The sequence below is a fragment of the Lathamus discolor genome, chromosome W, assembly GCF_037157495.1.
Source record: "Lathamus discolor isolate bLatDis1 chromosome W, bLatDis1.hap1, whole genome shotgun sequence".
Classification (NCBI taxonomy): Eukaryota; Metazoa; Chordata; class Aves; order Psittaciformes; family Psittacidae; genus Lathamus; species Lathamus discolor.
The window spans coordinates 33,936,410-33,957,374 of record NC_088908.1 but is presented as its reverse complement, the minus strand read 5'-3'; the positions used below and the strand labels follow the sequence as shown (position 1 = coordinate 33,957,374).

General features: G+C 38.2%; 1 protein-coding gene across 6 annotated transcripts in view; it reads left to right on the top strand.

The window, feature by feature from the left end:
* Positions 1 to 375: 375 nt before the first annotated feature.
* LOC136004430 (splicing regulatory glutamine/lysine-rich protein 1-like) overlaps positions 376 to 20,965 on the top strand; it is a 56,332-nt gene continuing 35,742 nt past the window's right edge. For 2 of the 6 annotated variants that reach the window (XM_065660918.1, XM_065660917.1), the window contains exons 1-3: positions 376 to 648; positions 4,727 to 4,860; positions 12,121 to 12,236. In XM_065660918.1, the coding sequence (XP_065516990.1) occupies positions 383 to 648; positions 4,727 to 4,860; positions 12,121 to 12,236 (516 nt within the window). In that variant the 5' untranslated portion in view covers positions 376 to 382. Of the gene's footprint in view, positions 649 to 812; positions 915 to 1,071; positions 1,219 to 4,726; positions 4,861 to 10,123; positions 11,829 to 12,120; positions 12,237 to 20,965 lie in introns of those variants that run through there. The other 4 variants (XM_065660920.1, XM_065660919.1, XM_065660922.1 and 1 more) reach the window with 4 other exon arrangements.

Sequence of the window (20,965 nt, the reverse complement as noted above, 5' to 3'; positions counted from 1 at the left end):
TACAGTCGCATTTAGGCACCCTCGTTCCCATTGGCTCTTAAGATGCCCCGTCTTTACTTAAAGTCATAGCATCTCTTCTTTTTGTTGCGCATGTTCTGTGGGGAAAGTGCTTAGTTGCTAGGGGAGCTTTCCCAAAGGAAAGGTGTGGGTTATTATGTTAATTAGGATGGTTCACTCAAAGTTCAAGTACTCTTCTCTTTGTATTTGTCATCAGTTTTTGTTCTCTTTGTGTTTATCTTGGTATTTCCTTGTTTGGTTGATTTATGGTGTTATCCTACTCCTTCAATCAGGGCCAAATCTTGTTAACCTTGAAAAAGGTTTCTTTATTTTCCGTAATATCGCCAACACGGGGGGCAGTCGAGTTCACTGCTAGAGCGTCCACATGTTAAGACGCTCTGGCAAGTACCGCGAGCTTCTCTGTAGTCAGGCCCGCCTCTCCGGTTGTGTGTGGCACCACCGCGAGCAGAACAGTCGTGTAGACTCCACCATGATGAACAGCGGAGGAATCGGGGTTCCGCTCGGTTTCCCCTTGGGCCCCACGTCTGTCATCCAGGTCACAAACCTGTCTTCGGCAGTGACCAGTGAGCAGATGCGGACTCTTTTCAGCTTTCTGGGAGATATTGAGGACCTACGCCTTTATCCCCCGGAGTAAGTACGGTCCGCACCGGCTTTCGGAGCGATAGAGACTTGAGGGGTCGAGAGAACGGGAGGAAGAAACATAAGGGCCTATATGCCATCTTGAATGGGGGCACCAGAATCTCCTGCATGGGTGGGTGGGTGGGTCACGTGGTCCCATCCCTTTGTATGTGGCAGGAGTGTTATATGAAAGCGGCTTCACTTGGATCTAAGATGGTGGTCTCAGCTTGGAGGAGGGGAGCAATTGTGGCTTTTCCGGAATGGCTTGTGGAAATAGGGTGGGTTTTGTGTTGTGGTGGCGGCTGGGGTTGCCTTTGCTGAGTCACGGTCTAAGGCCTGGCGAGAAGCGTGTTCCAAAGCTGCCATGAAGCGCTTCCCCGGTGCTGGTCTCGTTTCCCCGTTTTCCTGAAAATCTCTTTTTTGTGTTTCCACCTTTCTTTTCTTTCGGACTTATCCCAGGTGTGGGGGCGGTCGGGTGGGAGCGTCGCAGGCTCTAACCCAGCCCGGCTGGTTACCAGGCCCCTCCGCCCGGGGGTTGCGGGAGGAATTCTTTTTGTTTGAAGGGCCGTTAACAGAAGAACGGTAACTGCGAAATTGTGATCTGCACAGTTATTTCGGAATATCTTGTTTTGATAGGTTATTAATTTCTGCTGTTGTCTCCCCAGCTGCCACCGAGAAAATTTTGACCTACAAGGATGTTTTGTAGCCTTTTATTTGGTTGTGGGTTTTTCTGGGGGTTTTGGTTGGGTTTTCTTTTTTTTGTGTGTGTGTGGTTTTTTTTTTTTTGTTTGTTTGTTTGGTTTCTTGTGTGGGTTTTTTTTGTGTGGGGGGTGTTTTGTGGTTTTTTGTGGATTTTTTGGTTTGTTTTTGTGTGTGTGTGTGTGGTGTGTTTTTTTTTTTTTTTCCCCCCCCAGTGTATGTTTCTGAATTCTTAGGTTTTTGGTAGATTTTTGTTCTGTTGGGTGATGGATGGGATGGATGTTATTGTCTCCCTTCAAAGGAAAACAAAAAAAAAATGGTAGTAAGATCTGAATATTACTTAGATCTTTATTTCCTTTTTGAGCTTTTTTGCTTTCATAAAGAAACTGGATTTTAATAACCTTGAATCAGAGATGTGGGACTTGCTTTTTTTGCCCTTGTACATTGTAGCCCTAGGAAGAAGACTATAACTCTACCTCAGTTCATCCTCAGGAAAGATTAATAGAGAAAAACATGTAACAAAAGGAATTAAAACAAAATAGGACTTTTCTGTGTTAAGGTTTCTTATGAAACCTAATAGGGAAGTTTAAGAGGCCCACTTCATAAAAGGAGAAGACTTGATTGCTGTGAAACCTTTTATAATTTTACATCTTTTGGATCTTAATAATCTCCCTTGATGTAGATGCAGTATTGATGTGTTTTCAGTAGAGGTGGTCTCCTTATAAGAGAATTCCTCCTCTTAATTAATTTTCCAGTGAATTGCATTAGCTTAACCTTCAGAAAACACTTTGTACCAAAAGTTCTTTTTTAGAGCCTTGTTGTAGCAGTGTTTTGATGTTAATAATTTCTAATATACTTTTCAGATGGCTTTTGTGATTGGAATCCAGGAAATATGGGGGGGGGGGTATTAAAAAAAAACAAACCCAAAACAACTCAACTATTTATAAGGATTATTTATGGAGTTTGAAAATGCATGGAACAGAATTATGATTTTGAGTTAGCAATAAAGGACGAGATGTTAGAAGTCTGGACCACAGAGTTTTCAGCCATTTCAGTTGTAATGCTAGCATGTGTATTTAAAAATAAACCAACCCCAAACAACAACAAAAAAACCAACCCCCAAAACACCCTCACCCCCAAACTAAACAAAATACATCTGTTACCATTAAAATAAAATAATCTTTGCAGTGAGCAATGTCTGGATCTTCAGAATATGTAAGACTACAAATTGCATGCAAATGTTTTTGCTGAGTACTGAGAAAGTCATAGCTATTTGTCAGCTCTAATGGAAAGTTTGTGTTGTGGTTTAAGCTCAGCCTGTAACTCAGAACCATGCAGCTGCTTGCACGCTCCCCCCCTCCCTGTGGGATGAGGAGGAGAATCGAAAGAATGTGAATACCACGGACTGAGAAAAGAACAGTCCAGTAACTAAAGTATAATCCAAAACTACTGCTACAGTTACTACTAATCCTAATGATAAGGGGAATAACAAGGGGAGAGAATATAAAACTAAGGGAAAGGGAGAAAACCCCAATAAACCCAAGTGTTGCACAATATAATTGCTCACCACCCACTGACGGATATCCAGACCTGAGCAGTGATCTGGGCCTTCTGGATGACTTCCCCCAGTTTATATACTGGGCATGACATGCAATGGTATGGAATACCCCTTTGGCTAGTTTGGGTCAGGTGTCCTGTCTCTTCTTCCTCCCTTCTTATGCCCTTCCTCACTGGCAGAGCATGAGAGACTGAAATGTCCTTGATCAGAGTAAGCATTACTTAGCAACAACTAAAGCAACAGTGTGTTATCAGCATTGTTATCAGACTGAAGTTGAAAACGCAGCACTGCACCAGCTACTAAGAAGGAGAAAAATAACAGTTGAAGCCAGGACAGTGTTCTGAACCAAGACCTTGCAGATGGCTCAAAAGCCATTTTATACATTTATTTTATTCCTGAGCATGAAAGCTTGAAACTGATAACATTGTCCACTGCAAACAGACTAAATGGACACAAGAAATGTAGTCAGCTTACAATGTTTTTCTAAATTGTATAAGATTGGCTTTTGTATTTATGTTTCTTCCCCTCCCTGTTAATTTTTGCTTCTTTAATGTATGTTTTCACAAAATTTTCCATCATAAATGTTTTTGCCATTATCAAGTTGGATGGCTGTCTAGATATTTTACCCCCATTACCTTTCTTGTAACCAGAAATGTAGCAATCTGCCAGCCTCAGACTAAGTTCCTAATTTATTTATGCAATTAGTATGATGCAGTAATGTGTCTAAAACTTCTGAGTTCATATTTAAATACTAAAACCTCATTAATTCCATATGACAACTTTGGGGGAGTACCAGCTTGGAGTTTGAGGGGCTACAAGATGGATTGATCTAAACTGCTTCTGGTGCTTCCAGAAAGTTGACAAGTGTTTCAGTTGAGGGAAGGTCAGGATTAAACTGTTCATACAGTGCATTTTCCATGATTTTCTACTTTGCTTTTTATTTATTTATTTATTTATTATTTCTTTTTCGAATGGAACTTGCTGATGTTCCACCAATATCCTATTTTATTCTGTATTTGAAGGCTTCACCTGTACTTCCTTCATATGAATAAACTGCTTGTATAAAGAGTATAAACCTTAACTAGTGAATACATTTTTGTTTGGTTTTTTTTCAAGTAAACTTTGGTTTTGATCAAGGTTATAAAGTTAACATATTGTGCTTTTTGATGTCTCTGTTGGTGTACTATCTAATGGAAAAGCAAATTGCCCAACATACATATTTTTAATTTTCTTCCTTATTCTAGCTTAATAGTGAATTCCTCCTACAGTGTTATTCTGTACTATACTATGCCAGACTAAGGCAGATGATAAGGATTTTTGTTACATTAGCAAACAAAGAATAACATTTTCATGAACTTTCAAGAAATGATTTTATCTTGGTGAATTAACAAAGCTTCTTTTGTGAAGGCCTAAGAGTATTGGTTAATATGGGCTAATATCTGGGCTTACTGTTTGACTAAACTATTTACTTGACATGCATTGAGTAAATGTGCTACTTACAGTAGTAATTTGGAATATATTGGTGAATGATGTTTAGCAAGATATGTAAAGAAAATCAGCCTTGTTAATTTGGGATTTTGGCTTATGTAAATTTCCATTAAAAAGGAGGAAGGGCTATGCTATGCTCTTTTTTAGTGGCATAGTAAGTAGGCAAACTAGTAAATTTCTATACTCGTGTCTTTTAGGCAACTTTTCCAGGAAGTCTAACACTTTTTTTTTTTTTTTTTTTTTTTTTTTTTTTTTAAGAAATAATAGTTGAAAATGCATGCATACAATTATTTAATTTGTCTAATTGTTTTGTTGTTGTGTTTTTTTTTCCCTTTTATCTTGCAGCAATGCACCTCTTGCTTTTTCCTCCAAAGTATGTTATATTAAGTTTCGTGAAGCATCAAGTGTTGGTGTGGCCCAGCATCTAACTAACACAGTTTTTATTGACAGAGCTTTGATAGTTGTGCCCTGTGCAGAAGGTTGGTATTTTAGACATTGTTCTGTAATGTTGGTCTTTGTCCTGTCTGCTAGTTGTTTTAAGCTTTCTATGCAAGGATGTGATGCTCTGTTATTTTATTGCTTAAAAAAAAAAAAAAAGTCTTGAAACAAAATTGAAAATTGAATGGAGAAACCCAGTTATATATATTTGATATTCAGTATTAGAAAAAATTAGTTGACCTTAATTAGGATAATTCATTTTTCCATAGTTATTACAAATTTTTTGGGAAAAGAAGCTAAAATAATTCCCTTCAGTATGGTAAGCTTATTCCCACACAAAGTTCTCACTGAAGTCAACAGAGCACTGAAGTACTGCAAAAGATTAGGCAATTTCCTGGCACTGAGAACACTACAGCTTGGATCTTGATGTATTGCCCTTGGTGTTTTTTTGGTGGGGGGTGTTTTTTTTTCTGGTTTTTGGGTGTTTTTCTTTTAAAATTTATTATTATTATTATGATTTATTATTATTATTTGTGTGTGTGTGATGTTTTTGTTTGTTTTATGGGGTTTGTTTATTTGGTTTTGGGGGGTTGGTTTTTGTGTGTTGTTTCTTTTGGGGGTGATGGTGTTGTGGTTGGTTGGTTGTGGTTTTGGTTTGTTTGGGTATTTTTTTTTCCTCCATTTTTTTAGAGGTATTCTGGGGTATTCCTAGCAAACTCTGACAAGTCTCCAAAATTTCATAGGCTCTAAAATGACCTACAGTATACTGTCTATTCTTGTAGCCTTGTTAATATGGGCATATTAACAAGCCTTTGTGAAGCCTAGATTTTTAGTTGCTTTTATGCTTTATTTTGTGGGCTTCTGGGTTTTATTTTTGGAACTTGATCTTAAAGTACAAAGAGGATATTCCTGTATCTACTTGAACTTTTTTTGAGGCTTCAGGTAGGTGAAATGTATCAGACCAGAGTCCTTATTATTGAAAAATTGCCCTTAAATAGTTGACTACAAATTCTTCAGGATCTTAGTTTTACATTTGATTGAAAAGATGTTAATACTACTGGAAAGGGAAGATTGCTGCCTAACGAATGAACAGCACTTCCTGGTGTTTTTCTTGTGATGATATCACCGCCTGACATATGATATGACAGCAGGCAGATAAAGCTATGTTTTCCTGTGTCTCTTGATGGTAGTCAATGCGCTGAAGGAGAATAAAAATCAGAGTTCTAAGAAATCTTGCTCCATCCCTGTTTGTAGCTGACTTAGTAGGCATTTCTGAGAAAATGTATTGTAGAAAAATTTTCACTGTTCCAGATCATTCTGGACCCCACAGAGGTTTAGGCAATAATTAGCTGAACAAGTGATTGGTTTGTGAAGTCAAAAAAATTAATTTTTTTTTTTTTTTACATCAGAGTGCTATTTCCATGTAACTTTTAACCAGAATCGCTAATTTTAATTTGTACAGATATGAATTCATACAGGCTCAACTTCCTGAGGAATTTACTCTGTGTTATAAGCATGGATTTTGAGACCACACTGCACCGTTTTTTATTCACTATGTATCATTGTTAACAGAATCCGTGGAGTGTATCACAGTCTTTAAAAGTAGCAATGGTTATATTCTACTGGAAGGTTAAATTATATCCATGGCAAACAGTGCCAGAAGTAAAACATTTCATGTGTTGAATTGAATGTAGGAGGAGCAAAATGTAACTGAAAACTTGGTTTTAAAAACCAGAATAAAATCTGAAATGTTGAGTGTATTTAAAAAGTGTTAAATCAAGGGAGTATGAGGAGGGATTTGCTACACAGTGAAAACAGTGTTATTTTTGTGACATTTAATAAACAATTTAACAAAAATGTAATTTAAAACTTAAACAGCTAGTTGTCAAAATACGACTGACTTCTGTGTGTGTCCATAGGCTTTTCTTTAAATGTTATACATTGAAGACACAAAGGTTGAAAGGTAAAGATGCCACACCAATAATACTAAATTTCATATCCACATTATCTAGTAGATGGATTTTGACTATTAATTTGGTTTTGTATGTTTTCTCTGTGTGATATCTGTGCATTATTAGATGACTAAACTGGCCAAGGCAGACCTGTTACACTTGCCTGAGTTAGGCATTGTTTGTCATGCCACTAAACCTGCTGCCAAGTGAAACCTTCATGTGGGAAATGAGATCGAAGTCTGGCCTGCTGAAGATGGACGCCCTGTCTCTGTTTTAATTTTATTTTGCTTTCTTTCCTTTGTTTTTGTTTTTTTTTTCTTTTTTTCCTGTGAAATCTCTTTCCTTTGTACTTGTGAACTGGTAATTCAGTTCTGAAAAAATTATTTTTTGTAAAGGGTTCAGAGTGTTTCAGTGTTTCATTTTGATGTTGATCTGAAGCTGCTTATAGATGGTATACACAGAATTTAGAATATGATCACCTAAGTTCTGTGCTGTGAATTATGGATAAATTTGGTTTAGAATACATTTAAGCATCTAAATTCAGTAGATGAGCACATTGTCAGACTGTAATAGTGAAAAATATATCAGTTTTAAGATGGATTCTTTTATATGTTATGCTTTATGAGCTTACCTCAGAAAAGGACAGTTGAAACTTTCTGGAGAAATTAACTTTACAAAGCAAAATCATTCTTTCTCTGCAGAGTACCTTTATTTTAGGTTGCATGGTCTGTTTAAAAGAAGGCTTTCAATTTGTATCTAATATGAAGAGTTTAAAATAATTATTTCTGAAATTGAGGTTTCATTAATATTGAATGTCATGAAATACTTATTTGCTTTAGATGAAATCTTGCTCCAGTGAGGTCAGTGGCAGTAAGAGTTCATCCTTTTGTTTTTGTAATTTTTAGAAAAAACTGCTTAACACTCATCAGTACAAATGCAGCCTCAGGTTTTGGTTGGAATGTGTTATGTGAGGCACATTGTCTTTTAAAACTGTTATTTGTAGGAAGATTGAAAAAGTCTCTGTGCATGTATGTATGTGTATTGTGTTTTTACATGCTCCAGTGATGATTATTTCAGGAAGAGTTTAAAAAAAAAAAGTGTCATCTCACAATCTTGGAAGCCCCGCAGTTCATGCTGGAGTGTTTGAGAAGGTTCTTGTCCCTAAATAATATTCTTTCTTGTGAAACAGAAGCCCTGAAACAAGTGCTGAACTGAACTAGGTGGTGTGTCTAGTCCTCAGGCATTGCTCTTCCCCAGACAGCTGTATTGGAACCAATTGGTTTCCCTCTGGTAATGCACCAGTCCGTGAACTGCAGCTGGGAAGAGCTTTACTTTATGCCCTCTGTTGGATTTAGCTGTGCCAGTTGACATAATTACCGGTAATTGTAATCTCTTTAATCTCTGTTGCTAAATCCAATAAGAATCATAAATTGGATCATATAGAAAATATTTTTATATGTTCCATTGATTTTTTTTTTTTTTTTAAGTAGGAAAATATTTAATTATGTTTTGAGTAGATGTGAACAGCAGTTATTTTTAAAAGAAACATACTTGCTTATGGCTGAAACAGTTTTGGGGGGGCAGGAGGATTAACTATGTAGTTTCACTACAAAGAGTAGGGAAAGTTTCTTCTGAGCACATGGGGGGGATATAAAAATACCTGCTTAATACAGATGCTTCTGTTTGGCATTTAGCAAAATAGATTCTGGTATGGACTAGGTTGACAAGGGCTCTTAAGCACTTAGATTAAAAAGTAATGATCATAACTGATATTGAGAACAACTGTACATTTCGGCAGAAGCATAATATCTAGGCAGTACAGAGCTAATCTACCTTTGCTTCCAGATAGCTTTGCAAAGTGAAGAATAAATAAATGATTCTAGAATCTCTAATTGACTAAATACTCAAAAGCTTCCAAAATATTTCAGAGAATGTGGTATAGGTGTGGCATATTTATTTCTCTTACTAGAAAATGAATATTTTTACATAATTTCCATTCAGCTTTTAAATATCTGAGTTTAAAAACCAAAGCAGTTCTTCTTAAACTAGTGTCTGAATTTGTTATGTCATTACCAGTAGGTTTTTTTTTTGGTGACTTTGATCTTATATTCCTTTTATAAATAAATTCATGGAGATAGCACTCCAAAACTTAAAGGCTGTAACTCATGAGGTTATTTGGTTTCACATACTGTTTTTTCAAAACTGTAAAGAACAGGGAAGTAAATTTGCAAGATATTTCAGGTTCTCTTTTGTGGTATGTTCCCCCTCCCCCCTTTATTTTCTGTAGAATTGTTATATTCTGAAAATACAGGCAAATATTCAGGGTTCTGTCTGTAGAGATAAACCCTCATTCTTAAATAAAGTAAAAAAGCAGATATTTGTTGCATGGAACTAACCAACTAATTTTTGTATTTAAAATATTATGTTGTTGAGGGACCAAAGCATTATGGAAATAATGCTGCTAACTTCATAATTAATTTAGATAGGTTATTCATTTTTTAACTGCTATATTAGATAACTGAAAGTGTTCAGTTGATTCCTTAAGTAACATTTGAGCAAATGAATAATAAAATACATAGAGTTCTTTCAGTAAGATAACCCATATGCTTAAAGTTTAGAATTTTATCTGGCTAAGTGTATATTGTATTGGCTGTAAGTGTATGCTGAAGTTAGGCATACGCTTGTGTACATTACTGAGCAAGGAGCCATTGCATTTCCTTGAGCCATTGACAACAACTCTTTGTGTGTGGCCATCCAGCCAGTTCTTTGTCCACCGAGTGGTCCACCTATCAAACTGATGCCTCTCCAATTTAGAGACAAGGATGCCATGTGGGACAGTGTCAAATGCTTGGCACCTCTCCTTGTTGGCTCCTCTATTACTTGCAGAAGGAAGTTGTCTTCCACACAATCGAGGAACCTCCTGGATTACTTGTGCCGTGCAGTACCGTCGTTCCAACAGATGTCAGGGTGGTTGAAGTCCCCCATGAGAACAAGGGCCTGTGACCATGAGGCTTTTCCTATCTGTCTGTAGAGTGCTTCATCCACAGGTTCTCCTCGATCAGGTGGTCTGTAACAGATCCCCACAGTAATGTCTCCCGTGGCTGTTTTCCCTTTAACCCTGACCCACAAACTCTCTGTAAACTGCTCACCTGTCCCCAGACAGAGTTCCATACTCTCCAGCCTATCCCTAACATAAAGGGCAACTCCCCCTCCCCACCTGCCAGGCCTGTCTTTTCTAAAGAGCCTGTAACCATCCCTTCCAACATTCCAGTCATAGGAGCCATCCCACCATGTTTCTGTGATGCCTATTATATCATACCCCCGTAGACGTGCACACATCTCTAATTCCTCTTGTTTGTTCCCCATGCTACGGGCATTTGTATAGAGGCATCTGAGCCGAGCTCTAAATTAAGCTGGCTCGTTGGCTGGAGCGGCTGGTATATATCTACATTGTTCCGAGCATTTATTATAGACCTGTAAAGAGTGCTGAATATTGTGATGATAACTCAGATTCATGCATGTTTTTATAAAAGCCCTGGAAGACATCATTGCGTAGTTAATTCTTAAATGCTAATAATTTTCCTATTTTTCCCCTTTAGATAGCAAAATCAAGTGTTTTGTCACATGTTAAGGAGCAAGGCGCCTCAAAACTTTAAATAGAAGGCACGAGGAAAGAAAGAGAGTACTGTTGTTTTCTACTCCACCCATGCTACATATTAATTAATTTTTATTTAGATTTGTTTTGTCCTTTGGTCATATCCAACTGTCAGCTAGTCCTTGCTGCAGGTCTGTAGAACAGGTTTGCAACACTTGATTCCCATGGGGTTTATTGGGACACCTATAGCTAAAATTGCAGAGTGTTTTAAAACATGTCATGTTTTGCTTTTTGATAACAATATTCATATATTAAATTTTAAATCCTGAAGTTAGGGGTTTTGCAGTTTGAACCAAAGCGGTGAAAGCCACTGGCACAGTATTTGTATATACCTTGACTTGTAAAACAATGTTTAAATAAAAGCATTTACTTTATTAAAGTGCATGGGGCAATACCAAAGGGCTTAGTTGGATACCATATGTATAGCTACTGCCAGTAATTTTGAATAGACTATAGATACCTAGTATAATTAGTACTTCCTTTCTGTAGTTTTTCAGTTCAGTGTTTAATGTCTGTACCAGTTTAAATCCCTTTGCATTTCAAATTTAATACATACGTTTAATTGTATTTGTAATTAACTATTGCATCTTTTTATTTTTTAGGATTTTAGGGTGGGTTCATTTAGCAGAAATCTGTGTTCAGTTAAGATTAGGTAGTACTTAAACTTTTAGCATGATGGAGAGCATAATATGGTTGAAATGGTAGGAAGTAAATATTTTAGGAAAACATAGCTTGCTTAGCTGTTCAGTTATGATTTTCTTAAATCTCAGTATATTTGGAGCTAATTTATCAAAGTTTCACAGTGATCTCCGATATAAAACTGTATAAATCTGAATTTTTCTGCCATCCCTGCCTCTATTCCCAACTTCACTTGTATGTCTTGTGTGGAGTCACAGCAGTTTTGGGGGTGGGGTGTGTGTGAAGGTGGTGTGTTTTTTATTTTTGTGGTTTGGGGTTATTTGGGGTTTTTTTTGTTTGGGTTTTTTATTTTATTTTTATTTTTTTTATGTTTACTTTTTTTTTTATATTTATTTAATATTACATAAAAAGTAGGTAACATCAGAGGGGGGGAAATGCACCCTAATTTCAGTTAGCACATACTTTGTTTTCCCACCCCTTAGTTTTTTGGTTTTGGGGCTTTTTGGGTGGTTTTGGGGGTTTGTTTGTTTTTTGTTTGTTTGTGGTTTTTTTAACTGATTTGGTTATTTGCCATCTCTGGGGATTAAATTTAAAAAAAATGTTCTTCTTTTCTGTATCTGATGTTCTGTGTGCTATTAGTGATGCAGCCAACATGATCGGTTGTCATGTGTAAAACAACTTTCGATCACCGTGAAAACACCGCCCTGGGAAAACGTCCATGCTTGATATCGTTTGGTTCATGAACATTAAGTTTCCAGTACAGGTGACCCATAGCTCAAAGTGTTAAATAATTGTGTACATTATTCATTTTTTAAAATAATAAGCCATTAATGAGACTGCTAGTCTTTGCAGTTTTGCTCACTTTTGTTTTTCCTAGTAGAGGCAGGGTAAAAGGAAATACTTAAGTTCGTATATGTTTCTTTGTAAGGATCTGGTAGATAGATTCATTCTTATCTATTATGTCTTTTAAATGCAAGGGTAACTGTAAAATCATAGAAAGAGTAACATCTGTGTTGTGTTCCAGTTCTGCATAACGCTTTCATTTGCTTCTTCAGGTAAAATCCCAGATGAAGCCAAAGCCCTTTCTCTATTGGCGCCTGCTCCTGCTATGACAAGCCTGATGCCTGGTGCAGGGTTGCTTCCTATACCTACACCAACTCCTTTGACTACAGTAAGTAAAAGTCAGTCCCTGTTTGATTTCTGGTTTTTCTCTAAAAATACCTGCACAAAACTCAGCATCCTTTCTGATGCTTGTGCTCCAATAGCTGTTTTAGTCTCCAACTTATATAATGAAACAGTAGGTCCCAAGTCATCAGTTAGAGGTTTAGGCTGATTCTCTTAATGGTTCATAGCTGTCACTGTAGAAGAGACATTACATGACTTTGAAAATCATTTTTAGCTCACAAGAATGTTGGCTTTTTTTGTCTTAAAATAGGAGATCCTGCCCTCATTGATGTGTAAAGCGATAGTTTACGTATTTCAAAACCAAAAAAAGTGCTTACTCATGGTTCTGCTGCATAATTGTTGCTAATGAAACATGGGCATAGAATCACTTAGGTTGGAAAAGACCATGGAGTCCAACTGTTAACCTAACACTGCCAAGTCCACCACTAACCCTTGTCCCTAAGTGTCGCATCTACACGGCTTTTACATGCCTCCAGGGATGGTGACTGAACAGCTTCCCTGGGCAGCCTGTTCCAGTGCTTAAAAACCTTTTCAGTGAAGAAATGATTCCTAATGTCCAGTCTAAACCTCCCCTGGCACAGTTTGAAGGCATTTCCTCTTCTCCTATAATTTCTTACTTGGGAGAAGAGACCAACGCTCACCTAGCTACAACGTCCTTTCAGGTAGCTGTAGAGAGTGAGGTGTCTCCCCTGAGCCTCCTTTTCTCCAGGCTAAACACCCCCAGTTCCTTCAGCCGCTTTCTCATCAGACTTGTGCTCCAGGCCCTTCACTAACTTTGTTGCCCTTTTCTGGACCCACTCCAGCACCTCAACGTCCCTCTTGTAGTGAGGGGCTGAGACAAGGGGGGACACAAAATTACAAAATGGAATATATAAACCTTTAGAATCAGTTTTAAGTAATGTTAAGTTTGTTTTTTAACAGTAGCAATGGAAATTTTTTTTCTATGTATCACGCACCTCAGTAGAGTACAGCTAGAGAACATACTGAGAATTCTTGTACAAGATAAATCATTATATTTGATGTAGTTTTAAGAAAGCAGTCTAGAAGAACAGGATGCAAGGATAAGGTGTATCTGGGAATGGCAGATGTCCAGGATGGGCTACAGTTAAACTAACTGATAAGTAGGAGGACAGGAAGATTATTATGTCTGTGGTGCTAACAAACCAATTAAGCTGGTATAAGCATCTACTGCGCGTGCTTCAAAGGCTGCCAGAAGTGATGAAGATTGTTGGAAGAAGTAAACGACCCTCAGAGGACACCACCACAGTTCTGTACGCATGCAGGGAGCCTTCTGGAAAATAATGTAATCCCTACCTAGCCTCATGAACATGTATATATGCCCAGTGACTATATAAGGACGGCTTGTGTAGCAGTACAGGGACACACGTTAGGAGGAGCTATCCCCCGTGTCTCCCAGCGCTGCAATAAAGAATACCTGCTTGTCAAGTTGAAAACTTTGTTGGCAAGTTTGTTTCTGGAGTTTTCTCCAAATCAATTTGGCAACCCAGATGGGACCCTCTCTGGTCGGCTGCAGGACCTGCTGAGGACAGGGTTCCCTAGGGCCCTCGGGAATTTTTCCCGGAGGGACCCCTCGACTCATTCGGATCACTGCAGGAGCAGACAAGGACCATCTGCATAAAAGGTGTTCTTTTCTTTTGTATAGTCTGTAAGGTGCAGGGGGTATCTAACATAAAGACTAAATTGGGATGGTTTGGTAAGCGTACGCAAGGTTTGGAAGCCTTCCGTAAATCGAGATAGGAAATCTCGTAGGTAAAGGCGTATACCTGGCTGCTAGCGTCCGTTTGGTATACACCCACAAGAAGGAGGGGGCTTCTTGTGGTTTGGGTCCTACAAGACGCAGGGGGTGTCTTGTGGAAATGGTTTTGGATCTTGTTGGTATTTGATTTATTTTGTGGTTTGTTACATTAAGGATTTTGGTCTTGTGATTTTGGTATTGGTGGCAGGATGCTATAACTGTGTTATTTATTGTGGTTTGTTTGATAGAGTTTGTTTGATAGTCTCAGTTTCAAGTGTTGTAACTGTGTGGAGTGTGTCTGTGGGATCCCTAGTGTGTGTGAGTGGGAGATTGCTGATTTTCCATTATCAGAGTGAAGAGATCATGAAAAAGAGTCCTTTAGGGTGCATTTTGGCACACTGGAAAGAACTTGGTGGGTCTCCTGGGGGCTCGGTAAATAAGAAAACATTGATAAAATATTGTAACCGATGGTGGCCTTTGTATACTTTGGAAGATCAGGAAAAACAGCCCAAAAATGGAACTCTTACCTATAATACATTGTTACAATTAATGTTGGTTTTGAGGCAGCAAGGAAAACGGGGTGAAGTAATATATGCAGATATGTTTTTCACTTTAAGAAACCATGTGGAGTGACAGGCTGAATGCAAAATCAATATAGCTCTGCCAGATCCCTTAATTTTGGCTTTGGAAAAGGACAGGGAAAAACTGAAAGTTAAGATGGAGAGATGTTGTCATATTGGGGAAAGATGTTTTAAGTTAAAAAACAGTAATCAGGAAGATAGGTTGGAGGAAGATAGCTATCCCCATTGTCTCCTGGTGCCTCAATAAAGAATACCTGCTTGTCAACTTGAAAACTTTGGCAAGTTTGTCCCTGGAGTTTTCTCCGAATCAGGGCCCAGAACTGAACATATCATTCCCCAGGAGAAATTTCAATTCTCAGTTCTAAAAATTAGTTGCATTGTCCTCATTCTCTAGGCAGTGACTGTGTTTGTAGGGTAAGGTCTTACACTTAATATCTTTCATGTTTCAACTGTAATTAATCTTATGTAATATGTTTATTCAAAAGGTACTTTATCTGTTCCTTTGATAGACTGATGTCAGTTATGAAACAAATTGGCCATGGTCACTTCAAATTCCCTTCTTCCTTGCTGGGCAAGGCCTCAGTAGTACATTATCCGTTTGTGGATAAGCAATTCCGTATCCACTTCCTTATACTTGTAGCAAAAAAATAAGGATTTTAACAGTGTTTGAAGGTATCTTACTTAATTGACTGTAAGCATTAGAAATTCAAGCCAGCATTTTTTTTTTCTGATTTATGTACTGCATCCCTGTCCAGACCACTTTGATAAGACGATAACTGATAGCACACAGATAATCTTAACTATAGAAGGTTATTTATGGGTCCTGCCAGCAAATCTGCTCCAGCATGGGTACCTCTCTCCCCCAGGGACACAGGTCCTGCCAGGAGCCTGCTCCAGCATGGGCTCTATGGGGTCACAGTGTTAGCGTAAGAATAAACACATAACCACCGGAATGGTTATATGAGGTGCTTTATTGCAGCGCTGGGAAACCAGGGGCACTTGCCCAAATCTGGCTTCGACCTTGTCACATCGCGTTCGCAATTTATACACTAAAATTTGGTTACTAATACATATTTAACACGGATTGCATCATTAACTACTACATATGTATCAAGGATTGCCACATCAGTCTATTACGACATCAGCCTCTTCTGCGCTTGCGCAGCCTCCTCTGGCGGTCGCATTGATGAAGTAAGGAGTCTTCCTCAGATGAAGTAAGAAGTCTTCCTCGCTCTGTCCTCCTTCACCTTTCTGTTCTTTGGATATATCCCAACCATTGTGTGGACGCCAGCATTGTCTTGTTCTCACTTGACTACCCTGGTGTGTCCATTAATTTCTACTTCGATAGACTTTCACAATACTTTTTAAATCCACCAGTATGCCCTTTACCGTATGTAATTATGTTAGCTCTTGCCACCTAGCCTACCATTGTTAACATTGGTTACTGAATAACTCTGGTACAAAACTACAAACAGTACTGGAAAATTACAATATTTCCAAACCCACACTACTGATTTATAAATTTTCAAATATAATAATTTCTAATATTTAGTTATCGTCAAATTTTGCCCTTTTCTCTAACATTTCCCCCCTTTGAAAATACTTCACTTAACTTAAGTAAGTATTTTCATTCTCTTAGGTAGCTGTCTTCTGATAAGTCAGTGGAGGTGTAGGGTATTCCAGATGTTTCCTAGTTACTGCCTCTATGATTCGATGGGTCCATGCTCTGTTTTGGGCTATTTCCTTTGGATACAAAGATACATCAAATATAGCATTAAAAATACAATCAGTATCACAATTATAGTTTGTACGAGGGAATGGACCCATCCTGTGAGGTGAAGGCCCAAACTATCAAAGAGTGCTCCAGTCCAATTTTGTTCAATATATTCTCTTTTTCTGCTTCCTGTTCAACTTTAGTCAATTGGGAAATATCATATTCTATGTTCGCAGTTACATTGGGAATATGAATACAACAATGGTCTATTCTATCTTTCAAATATTCACAAACACCATGTTCTTTAAGTAGTAACATGTCCAATGCCATTCTGTTCTGCAAGGTCATTTTAGTCGTGGCTTGTAATTGCAAATTTATATCTTTGAATCCCTTTTTGTTATTTTAGCTAATCTTTCGGTCTGACCAATTAGATCATAAATCATTCCTCTATTCCGATATACTGCAACTTGAGTAAATAAGGATTCCATAGCCCATCCTACTTTAGGTCCTGTGGAGGGTTCCTGCCAAGTATGGCTTTCCATAGAGGATCTCATAGGGGCTTATTGACATTCCACTTCTGGGTTTTACTCTGATTTGTAACAGATCTATAGGTAATGCTTGTGGCCATTTTATTCTGGCCTCCTGACATATTTTACTGATTTGTCTTTTTATTGTTTGGTTCATCTTTTCTACCTGTCCACTAGATTGGGGCCTTCAGGGAGTATGTAAGTTCCATGATATCCCTAATAGTTTACTAACTTCTTGTACTATGGTTGGCAATAAAATGTGGACCCCTATCTGATGATATTCCTAAAGGAACTCCAAACCGTGGGATGATTTCTCTAAGTAACCATTTCACCACTTCTTTTGCTTGATTGGTGCGACAGGGAAAGGCTTCTGGCCATCCAGAAAAAGTGTTAACCCCTACTAGCAGATATTTGTACTCTTGTACTTTTGGTAGTTCTGCAAAATCAACCTGTCAATAATCTCCTGGTTCCACTTCTATCCTAATTCTTTCCATCTTAATTTGTCTTTTTACTACTGGATTATTTTTCAAACAAATTTCACATTTTGATCCCACTGCTTTTGCCATCGTTAACATCTGTGTGGAAATTATTCCTAGCCTTAAATAAGTTACCAATACTTCTGCACCCCAATGACATTTTTGGTGTTCAGTTTGTAGGATTTTTCGCATTATTGCTGGTGGTACTATTATTTGTCCAGTTGTTGTATGCCACCCTTCAGAATTCTTTTGAGCCTCCAATAGTCCTGCCAGCTTTTCATCTTCTTTTGAATAATTAGGATCTTGTGAAAGATAGGTATGGAGTGGGCTTACCTTGAGAGGTATCAGGGCCATATCATGTTCCATACCTTTCGGGCAACTTGTCGAGCTGTCCAATCTGCCAGTGTATTTTTTTCGGATATCTTCGAAGTTCCTCCTTGGTGTGCTTTACAATGCATACTGGCTATCTGTTTGGGTTTTTGTACAGCAATTATCAGTTTCAAAATTTCTTCTTGATATTTTATATTAGTCCCTTGTGAAGACAACAGTCCTCGTTCTTTTTACAATGTTCCGTGTATATGTATTATACCAAACGCATACTTTGAATCAGTTCATACATTCACCTTTTATCGTCGCTCAGTTCCAACGTTCTTGTAAGAGCTATCAGCTCTGCCCGTTGAGCTGACGTCCCAGGAGGTAATGTTTTTGCCTCAATTACCTTTTGTTGCATTGTTACAGCATATCCTGCGTACCGTGTTCTGTTCTCCACAAAGCTGCTTCCATCTGTGAAAAGTTCCCAGTCTGGTTGCTCAAGAGGTACCTCTTTTAAGTCTGTTCTGGTTGCATATATATATGCTCGATGACCTCTGTACAGTTATGTTCAAGAGTTCCTTCCTCTAGGTCAGTTCCTAGAAAAGCTGCTGGATTTAACAAATTAGTAGTCTTTAGATTCACATCATCTTGTTCTGTTAAGATTGCTTGATATTTCATCATTCGGCTAGGGGATAACCAATACCCCCCTTTTGTTCCAAGACAGTTTTTACCATATGTGTTACAAACACTTCAATATGTTTTCCCAGAGTCAGTTTTCTGGCCTCCTGTATTAGAACAATAGTTGCCGCTACCGTTCTTAAACATGAAGGCCATCCCGCACTTACCGGATCTAGTTGTTTTGAAAAATATCCTACTGGTCTTTTCCAGCTTCCAATTTTCTGGGTTAATACTCCCAACGTCAATCTCTGCCTCTCATGGACAAATAACTGAAAGTCTTTTGTCAAATCTGGGAGTCCCAATGCTGGTGATTTTATTAACGTCTTCTTCAGTTTTTAAAGGCCTCTTTCTGTGGTTTGTCCCAAACAAAAGCATGTGATTTTTTTTTTTTGGGGCTTCATACAGGGGTTTAGCAATAAGTCCGTAATTCATTATCCACAACGTGCACCATCCTGCCATGCCCAAAAATGTTCTTAACTCATGTAAATTCCATGGTTCTGGAATGGCACAAATTGTCTCTATGCAGTTTTTATTCCTAGCTGGTTCAGGATTTCAATAGTCACTTTTATGCATAATGATTTCTGTTCTGCCACAATAAAGATACCATCTACATATTGCAATCGGAGATATTGTGATCTCGGTACCTGTACCTTTCCTTGAGTAGTCCATGTCTCCAGTTCCTTAGCCAATTGATTCCCAAAAAGGGTTGGATTGTTTTTGAATCCTTGTGGTAGTTTGGTTCACGTTAGTTCTGTTTTTCATCCACTCTGTGGATTCTTCCCATTCAAATGCAAACAGTTTCCTGCTATTTTTATTAAGAGGAATGCAGAAAAAGGCATCTTTTAAATCAGTCACTGTAAACCATTTATATTTTTCCTTCACAGATGTTAACAGTGTATAAGGATTTGCTACTACTGGGGGGGATATCTTTTGTTATTTTATTTATTGCCCTCAGATCCTGTACTAAACTATATTCACTGTTTCGTTTTCTTACTGGAAAAATTAGTGTGTTATATTATGATTCACATTCTTCCAAAATTCAATATTTCAAAAATTTCTCAACTGTTTTTATAATCCCAAACTTTGCCTCTAGCTTCGGAGGATATTGTTTAACTCTTACTGGCCTAACCCCATCTTTTAATTCCACTGTTACTGGTTGAGCTGCTTTTGATTTTCCCGGGATTTCTGTCTCCCGAACTGTTGGTATCACAGCCTCTTTTACCTCTTTTGGAATTTGAGCAATGGGTTTTTTTTTTTTAAGAACCAAAATCTGTCCTGCTTTTGATTCGGGGATTTGCATTATTAATTCACCATCTTCAAAATGATCATTGCATCCAATTTGGCCAATAAGTCCTGTCCTAAAGGGGGAATGGGGCATTCAGGTACATATAGAAATTCGTGTGTTAATTCCTTCCCTCCAAATCGCAGATCTAGGGGCTGCAAGAATGGCCGTATTTCCTCCTTCCCTGTGGCTCTCACAATTGTCATAGTTCTTTCCCCTAACCCCCCGTGTAAATCATTTAAAACTGAATATGTAGCCCCTGTGTCTATTAAAAATTTTACTTCCTCCTCTCCTAGTTGGATCTTTACAAGGGGTTCTTTATTTTCTGCTTGGCTTAGTCAGCTTTGATTAACAAAATCCCCCAACAACATTGTTTTAGCCATGTCGGATCCTGCAAAAGGATTTCTTGTTGACATGAACTGCCCCCCTTTTGATGGACATTCATTTTTCCAATGTCCTTCCTGCTTGCAAAGGGCACATTGATTATATCACATTCTGTCTACATTCATTCTCCTTTTTTTTTTTTTTTTTTTTTTTAATTACAAAATCCTCTTACTCCCCCCTTTCTTCATTTAATGCCGGTGGGGCTGATGGGGCAACTGTCAAATCCAAGCTTTCAATACCTTTCTGATGTTGTAAATTATTCTTTAAGGCAAGACACCCTATACCTCTTTTCTTAGTAACATATCCCTTACATTGTTCATTAGTATTTACCTTAACAACCATTATTCCATAGGATTTCTACCATTCATCTTTTCTTTTTTTTTTTTTTTTTTTTCAATTTTCCCTTTTTTTTTTTTCTGAAGGGAGGGAAAGGGAGTGGGGAAAGGAGAGGGGTAAAGGAGGAGGGGTAGGTGGGTGGGAGGAAGGCGGCAGCAGGGCTTTCCAGCTCGCTCCTGCCTCCCTTGAAACTCGTCCCATTTTCCTTCCCTTTTGCAATACAACATCAACTGCAAGATAGTATTATACTGTAAAGTTCCATTCTCAGGCCATTTTTCCTGGTCTTCTAATTCATATTGCATTCACTGTACATTACAGTAATCAATTAGTTTACTCTTTTGCATGCTCTGCCCAAACCGACCCTCCTTGCAGTGACTTAAAAAACAACCTAATGGAGACGACTTAGGGACCAATGGCATTTTGTAAATACAAAGAGATCTCCAAAACACGCACACACACTTACCACTACGTTACAGGAATTATACAGTCAGATGCTGATCCCGCAGCACAAATACCAATACCATAACCACGTTTGCCGAACCTGCAGAGCTTTCGCTACTGTCTAACGGACGGCGCCTAGGCTTTTACCCCGAGAGCTCTCTAGCCCCAACCAAGCGCAGCTTTCACCGCGTCTGACAGGCAGGCTTTACTACTAGCCCAGCCAAACGC